This window comes from Tenrec ecaudatus, chromosome 10 (genome assembly GCF_050624435.1).
Source record: "Tenrec ecaudatus isolate mTenEca1 chromosome 10, mTenEca1.hap1, whole genome shotgun sequence".
Taxonomy (NCBI): domain Eukaryota; kingdom Metazoa; phylum Chordata; class Mammalia; order Afrosoricida; family Tenrecidae; genus Tenrec; species Tenrec ecaudatus.
Genome location: NC_134539.1, coordinates 115,636,293 through 115,644,671, shown reverse-complemented (window position 1 = coordinate 115,644,671; position 8,379 = coordinate 115,636,293). Strand labels below are relative to the sequence as shown.

The 8,379-nt window shown below is 41.7% G+C and overlaps 1 protein-coding gene across 3 annotated transcripts in view; it reads right to left on the bottom strand.

Annotated features, from left to right (window-relative positions):
* Nucleotides 1-284: 284 nt before the first annotated feature.
* Nucleotides 285-8,379, bottom strand: part of RHOT1 (ras homolog family member T1) — a 74,439-nt gene continuing 66,344 nt past the window's right edge. For 2 of the 3 annotated variants that reach the window (XM_075561372.1, XM_075561373.1), the window contains one exon: nucleotides 285-1,404. In XM_075561372.1, the coding sequence (XP_075417487.1) occupies nucleotides 1,287-1,404 (118 nt within the window). In that variant the 3' untranslated portion in view covers nucleotides 285-1,286. The remainder of the gene's footprint in view (nucleotides 1,405-8,379) is intronic. The other variant, XM_075561376.1, reaches the window with a different exon arrangement.

The following is an 8,379-nucleotide window of genomic DNA, read 5'->3' as shown; positions in this document are numbered from 1 at the left end:
GGGGGGCTCAGAGGACAGCGGAGGGGAGACCTCACAGACATGTGACCCACCGGGGAAACCCTTTCTCTCAGCATGTGTCGGGGAAGAGGCCTGGCCTTCCTAAAGTCCAGAATGCCTGCAACTTTAAAAATAGATTTCCTCTTATTTACAATTGTATGTCTTCTTTCCTAATAAGTATCATCTTTGTATAAACAACAAAAAATGAAAATAAAAGAGAAACTACAAGATAAGAAAGCTAGAGACCAGTGGATGTTATTATCTAAAAAGAAGTATTTACTTTATCAGACAAAAAAACTCTACTTCACAGTACACGGTAGTTATTTATTTAAATACTTGAAAAGGTTGGTGATGGAAAAAATAGGTTTATCATGAGAGTTTGGACTTATTAGACTTATTTTATCATTAAAAAAGTGCTTCCTGTAGGGTGTCCTAGCCAGATAGAGAACCCTTCAAGACACATGCAGTTACTGCGATCTACCAGAGTACACACAGCCAGTGCCCAGTGGTTTACACACTGGGAGGTGAACCAGCAGTAGGAATGGTAACTGTTTATTTAAACGGAAAACACAGATAATATACAAATTGTTCTTCTCATTTGATTGAAAGGGCTATAAAATCCAACATACTGACAAAGGAACATGCTCGCACAGATGCTGCCTCTGCTAACCGCCTCTGCCTCGCCCCTTCCTTCACAGGGAGCCAGCCGTGCGCCCAGGTCGCGCAATGGCTTCCAGGCTGGCCTACCAAGTGGCCCTATTCCTGGAGCTAGAAGAAAGTCGTGTTGGCAAGCTGACGCCGACTCACGCTTGGTTTTAAAAACGGAGAGGAAAGGGCAAATTGTGCCTCGTGTACTTAGAGAAGGATTGTTCTGAGTAAACTGGAAATAAATAAGTGATCCATGAGTACATACCATCTCTGGGCTGACGTGAGCCTAGGAGAGTAAGCCAACTGAGTACTAATGATGTCATCTAGAAGTGTCTAGAAACCCTGGCTCTAGCACGCCATACGGGAGACCTGAATATGTACAGTATTTACAAAACATCTCCTTTTGGCCTGTGAAGGTTAGCCATTTTAGTTTGGCTGTTAAGCGGTTTTCTTCCCATATGCTAGCCAATACTGCAGTGATAGCTATCATTAAAATACTCTTATGCGTGAATTACAAATATTAATAAAGTAACTGCATGTATAAATATCTCAGTGTCTCTAGCAGGAGTTAAAGCATTCAGAATGTACATCGAAGTATTTCTTTTTTTGGTAGGGCCAGTACTTTTTTTCCCCTTCCTTAATCATCGCTGCTTCAGTAATGCTTTGTACACAGCAAAGCCCAAAACCGCAAAGACAGTAGCACCAAAACTTGCTCGGAGCCAAAATGTGGAGCTCTTGAGGTCAGCTTGTGTCACGTGCCTGCAGTCAGAAAACAGAATTAATAATGTTTACAACATGATCAGTGTGACTCCCATAGCAGCCATGTCCCTCTACCTCTAGGGAAGTATTGGCACACTTGTCAGCCTGACTGCACAGGGAGTGCTTACCAAACCCCAGTCCATGCTAGAGCCCACGAACAAGATAAAATGGGGGGCACCAAGAAAGACAATGAGGTGCCATTTTGGAGCGGACAGGAGCCCTGGTGGTGTAATGGCCCTCAAGGTCCACAGTTGCAAACCACCAGCCGCTCCGCAGGAGAAAGACCAGGCTTCCGCACGGTAACCAGCCCCAGCCTCAGAACCTCCCAGGGGCAGTTCTGCCCTGTCCGCGAGGGTGGCCGAGTCAGCACCGACTGACTGCAGGGAGTTTGGTGGGTTGGCTTTGGAGCAGACAGCATTCCATTTTCATACACTCTCTTCCCATCGAAATGCGGAAGTGTGACAAATCAACCTACCACTTTTGAATACCACCTCGGTCCTTCCAAGTGAGAGGCCGAGGCTGAGCTCTCAGTGGTGAGAGGCAACCTCCCAGGCCCCGAATCGGCACAGCTGTTATGTAGGCAGTTAAGTGACAAGTGACAATACTTTTCAAGAACACTGATTAAAGTCAACTTTGGAAACTGTCAGGCCCATACAAATTTATTAACCCCGGCCCCCTCCACCAAAAACAAACAAACAATGCCCCCCTCAAAGAGCAAAGATGTAAATCAGTGCATATTAATTTGGTTATTGTTAATTCAACCACAACAACAAAACCAAAACCCAAGCCCTGGTGTTAAGACAGGCAGTGGCAAGGATAACAACTAAAGGCCATGATGTAACATGACAGACTGAAGGTAAATGGCATGACATAAAAGAAGACGCATGTATGACAAGTATGGGGACAGCCTTTACCACAAACTGAGTTTGTGAGCATGCTCAGTTAATACCACTGCTAAGCACCCTCAAGATCCTCAAGTATGACAGCTTACCAGGAAGAAAATAAAGCTTTAAAGCAAAGGTTGGAACACCTTATTCAAGTGTCACTGAAGTTTAAGTAAGCACACAGTATAGTGCAGAAAACTCGCAGAATTAGGAGCTTAGAGGGAATGTGCCATTTATTTTAAAACTAAGTTAAATATATAGATTTGAATAAAAAAAGGGTAGACATCATTAAAAAACCAAGACACTGACATATACAAAAGGGTTAAGAGCCAAGAATACAAATTGTAGAAAACTACTTTGCCTCAGTCACAATCACAGAGTAAACAATCCACTCAGATTAAGTCCCACAAAGTGCAGTCAGTCCACTAAAACAAGTCTACAAACCAGCATGTCCCCGGGCCAAGCAACATCCAGCATTCCAATCTTCCCCACCTAATGACAGTTTTACAAAGCAAAGGCAGAACACGGGTTCATTTCACCTCGCGAGTTAGTTTTTCTAGTAGGCAGTGTTTTATTAAAAGCAAAATAAAGCAAAAGGTTAGGGAAGAGGATATCTATATCTAGGTTTCAGTTTTTCCCGCTGGAAATGCACCAACAAGGTCAACATAATACTGCTTGTGGAAAATGTTACCTGGCTTCGAGAAAAAGTGGCCCATGAGACGACCCCATGAAGACGGACTCTTCTACAGAGCTGACGGCGTGTACCTGGTGCGTTATACTGCCTTCGTCGTCTGCCAACAGCAGGGCACCCCACTCGGCTACCCGGGCTCTTAACCTTTTATACACACGCACACAGTTTGCACTTCACAGTCGGCTCACAAAGGAGGGGCTGAGAACAGCCTGAGCACCCGCTGAGCTGCCACCCGCTGTGATGTCGCATGCTCTCTAAAACACACGACGACGCCCAACACTGCGAGGAGTCCCGGACTCTGACAAAGCAGCACCTGACAGTCAGTGGTGACGGGAGTGTTCATTTAAAGTGAGTCTGCAGTTTATAGCTGCCCCTAAGTTTGGATCACCAACAACTGCCAACGTATCGTCCGAGAGACTGAAGAACTGAGTTCAGACCCCAAACACACACACGCTGCCTGGACCCAACGAGCCTCAGCGAGCACAGCCCATGTGGAGAGGCGCAGAGCTCAAAGTGCAGGCACAGGCTAAGCTTGGTCTCCACATCTGTATTGATGGCTATGCTAGCTAGCCATAATCACATAACATCACCAAATACCTTCTCATTTCTTCAAATACGTCTCAGAAAGCTCCTTTTCTTATCTTTTAAGAAAGTATTACAGTTCAAGAAGTAACATCTTCTGACTGACTTTATTGCTTAGTTTTCGTTTATGTTTCAAGCAAGTAACTACTATTTTCCCTAAGCTATCGTACAGCCTTCAATAAGGCAAAATAGAGGTACATACAGTTGCATGTGGGAAACATGACGGAGACATGGCTCAAGATATAGCTAGTTTAACACAAAAGGCAATCAGTAACTTATGAAATGTATTCCAATGGTTCCGTCAGTGTTGACAACACTCTGGAACTAGAAAACTCCTCCGGGTGCTCTTGAGCCTTTACCACGAGCAATCAGAAGCTGCACTAACCGAGGTCTATTTCGAGGAGAGGAAGCATGTCTGACTCGGACAGCTCACTTGTCACTGCTTAGCTAACAGACAACACCTGAGTAGAGAACAGCACAGTCTTAAGGCATTCCTTCTGTATCCGGAACGGATTCATGTCTGTCTGTCCCTGTAAGTCTCAAGCAGAAGTTGAGTAATAGTTTCATAAAACGGCTTCCTACATTATTTCTACGTTCAAGCAAAAATAATTTCTCTACACTTCAAAAACAATTCTTCCTCAATGATTCATATGAAAATACCATCTTAGAATAAATTATCTTATTGCATAACTTTTGTCTTTGGGTGATTATAAGCCTAATAAGTAAACGTTACAGGAAATACAAAACAATACAAAAAAGCGAGAAGAAAAAATACCAAAAATAAAGAAAAAACACCACCCAGAACCTACCATCCAAAGGCAACCACTTAAAATTTGGTGGATTTCCTTTTAAACTTTTTCTATGTATTTTTCTTTTGTATTTTTCACAATGTGTGTAATTTATATAACTTTATATCCCTTTTAAAGCTAACGATAAAGATTTTTCTATATATTTTGAAAACATCATTTAAATAGCTGTGTTGTATTATTCCATCCCCTCTATATTGACTATTTCCATTTATTGGGGGCTATACAACACAAAACTGTTTCTCCAGCTTTAGAATATTCTCCTTAAGAAATGCTTTCCAGAAACACAAGCGTGTGTGTCTAGGTTCTTTGCCACGTAGTGATTACCAGACTTGCTGAACTTTCCTACTCTACGAGAAATAGGACCGGTTAGTTCAGCAGCATCTCTCTTCAGAACAAAAGATATAAAGACTAACAGCGAGAACAGGGCATTCGTCAATCATTTGCAGCTTATCAGAGCTTTCAAATTCTTAGGTGGAAAATCCCTATGTCTGGGATACTGGCTTTCTGGCTTAAACCCACTAAAGGCCCCATACGTCTATCAGATGGCAAGTTCTCCTTGACACAAATGGGGGAGCCAAGCAACAGGGTTAGACTTGGGCACCATTAAGGCTACTTAATAATGCAGAGAGAATATGTTTCGATTTGGGCAATAGAGAGCTAAATAGAGACTTTCATGCATGAATAATCAATCACACAAAGCAGATACAGGGCTCAATGTATTTCACCAATAATATATAAAAAGAATATTATCCATTGCAATATTGAGACATATGTAATGTCAAATGCTAAAGGGTATAGTGGAATAAACTCCATCCTCACTATTCCCAAATAGGGTGTATTTAATACTCCACTTGAAATTGTTCTTGCTTTGTCACAAAACTTTATATGTGAGATATAGGAAGTATACACAGAGGCCTAACAGCCTACTCAGGGAGAATCTGAGAAGGCAGGAATTCAGAAAGGCCCAGATAACCGCTGGCTTTGTAATGCAGTGGTGTACAATGCTGTGACATGAATGTTCTTCTTACTTCATAACTATATACATGAGGGGGTCTTCAAAAGTTCATGGGGAAATTCCTTGATAGTTTCATCCTATTTTTCCATTGTTGAAGGCCTTTTGTACATGCATCTAAGGTAAGAATTTTTCAGAGAGCAAAATATTTTCTAACAGTTTATATGACTATAATGAATATGTACCCACCGTCTAAGGCTTGTATCTATCACGGACAGCTTTTTCCTATTTGCAATTAATTATACATCTCAAGCTAAAAATTATACTGAGGTTACCCAAACTATATTTTCTGCTTTTGAATATTCTACTGCTAAGTCTTCTGGGCCATCCTGCCCGTTACTCCTCAGATTGTTTCTGCCTGATGAAGTAGTTTCCATGTCTATGAAGGAGGTCACTTACTGCTAATAATAACTTTAATAATAATTCTCTCAATTGAAAGAGTAGACATGAAATATTTTAATGAGATGTTTCTTTAAACGGGTTAAGAAATCAAAATATAGCATCCAGCAAAGATAAATAACAACACAAATCATTAGCAAGCTGTTAACTGAGCATGCCTGGAGAGTCGCGTACTTTGGAAATGGATACAGGTGTGCGTCAAGGTCCAGAGATGCTTCACAAAGTAGCCAAAGAACCCAAATTTATAGGTGATCACAGCTCCACAGCAAAGACCCCACTATGTGTGGACTACCAATAGTAGCCAGAGTTGCCAGGTCAGATGAGATAAACTTCATTTTGTAATGACTTTTAGGATACTAATCAAATGGCATAGATCTTAAAACCCGAGGAGGAGGAGTTACTTGCAGATAAAAATGTCTGTGTTGCAAATTCTTGGGTAGTTTCCAACAGAGGACCCAAATGAAATGAAAAGCCTTATTTAGAAGGACCTTTCTACAAAGAAATGTGCAAGTTTACACAAAACCACAACCCCGGACTGCCGAGACTGCACCTTTTACTAACACCTTTATGATCCTTCTCAGGTTCCAGCAGAATCTCCCTAACATCCGAGTCTAGAAACCTATCATAAAGCAATCCTATGTACGAGCAGCTCCTGCGGGTCTGAGACGGTAAGACCCTTTCTTCAACAAAGGGCTTTTATATTAAGTAACGTAGGGAGTTTGAGCGGCTATCGAAGCAGTAACAGTCACGGGGAAAATGGAGTATGTTAAATGGTTTAAAATAAATGGCATGTACATTCGATTTTAAAATGACATGTAAAAAACACGGTAACAACTACAGTAGGAACGTTGACTGCCCATCATACCTGGGCATCTTTGACCACTCAGTGTGAACTATGCACCTGCACGCAGGAGTCAAAGGATGCCTCCAAGCCTAAGAGGTCAGCCGCACAAAGCCTTGAGCTGGCTAATGCAAATAATACAACGAAAGACATCCGATGCCAAAGTATGCAGCACAGTGAAACACACCAGGACAGTACGTGTAAAATAAGCCGGTTGTGATTAAATTGCAGGTTGGGAGAGGTGGGAAGATTCACACAGGCGCCTGGTTAAGAAAGGAACGAGAGGAGTTAAAAATAGTGACTCAGCGACAGCAACAAGCGCGTGCGATGGACACCTAAGGAAGGACAGAGTGAAAAGTCACAGCACACTGCGGCAGCACCTCCTTGTGCACTGAGCAGCAGGTCCTGAGCCGGAGAAAGAGAGGCTTCCTAAGAACCCGGGGTAGTTCAAACCAACAACCAAGCTCAGGCCTTCATGGCCATTTTGCCACGTTGGGATGAAAAAAATATTAATACAAATGTGAATATGGCAGAATAGATATTAAATTAAAATATATTCAAAACATAGCTTATTCCTAGTCACATAGTTTACATTATTTGAAATGAGAGCAGCCTCAAACACTGAATTCATCTGACCACGGGCTACTTATTCTTCAAATATTTCTAGTTATTTATAAGTTTTCAAAAGAAAACGGGAGCCTACCCCCGATTTGAATGTGGGATCATAATGATCAGAGAATAAGGTTGCATGTGAGGTGTGTATGCTACTTTCAAATGCTGGTCAGTTCATATTCAGTTACATGGGAATGAAGTATTACACGTTTCTATTTATACTATATAGCAGGGGTCCTCAAACTACGGCCTGAGGGCCACATGCTGCCCGCCGAGGATATTTATCCGGGCCGCCGGGTGTTTTTGCCCCGTTTTGTTTTTTACTTCAAAATAAGGTAAGTTCAGTATGCATAGGAATTTGTTCATAGTTTGTTTTTTTTTAAACTATAGTCTGGCCCTCTAATGGGTCGGAGGGACAGTGAACTGGCCCCCTGTTTAAAAAAGCTCAAGGAAAAAAAAGCCAATCTTTTCTGGAGTATGATGGAGGAAAATGAGTAATTTCAGAAATGACTCTGTTGAAATGGGAGAAGTAGAAATGAATTAGTCTCAAGTCTTATCATGAGCTGGCTGCATTGCACTTTTCCTGATGGACTAGTCACTGCCAATCAAACCAAAGATCAGAACAGACGCGGCAGATGCTGCAGTACTTCGAAAGGTACTGAAAAGTAGGTACCTATGGTCTTCACCTTCTCATCCTGCCCTCGCTCACAGCGAGTTCCCATCCATGGTAGGTCATTAAATATTATGAATGAATCAACTGAGATGGGGAAGGGGCCCAAGAAGAGGGAGAACACGGCTGCAAACATTTATCATCTCTGGAAGCGACTTCTATTTCAGTGACTAAGTGTTTCACAAGCCACTAAAATAAGGTGCTAATTTGAGATCAGCAGAGACAAAAAAAACTCATTGTCACTGAGTTTGAGATTCTGATAAATTTGGTCTTCACAGACATTTAGTGAAACTTTATTTAAATGGAAATGACAAGCGGGTTAGTGTTGTTCTTTTAGAGATCTAAATCAAACACTAGGTACGGCAATTATGATTTCTAAAAACAAAGACTGAAGACAGCATTGAGTAGGAATCTTCCCTATTAAAACAGTGATCATTTTTTAAAATGACTTCCACTGACTGAGTGAATCACTCTC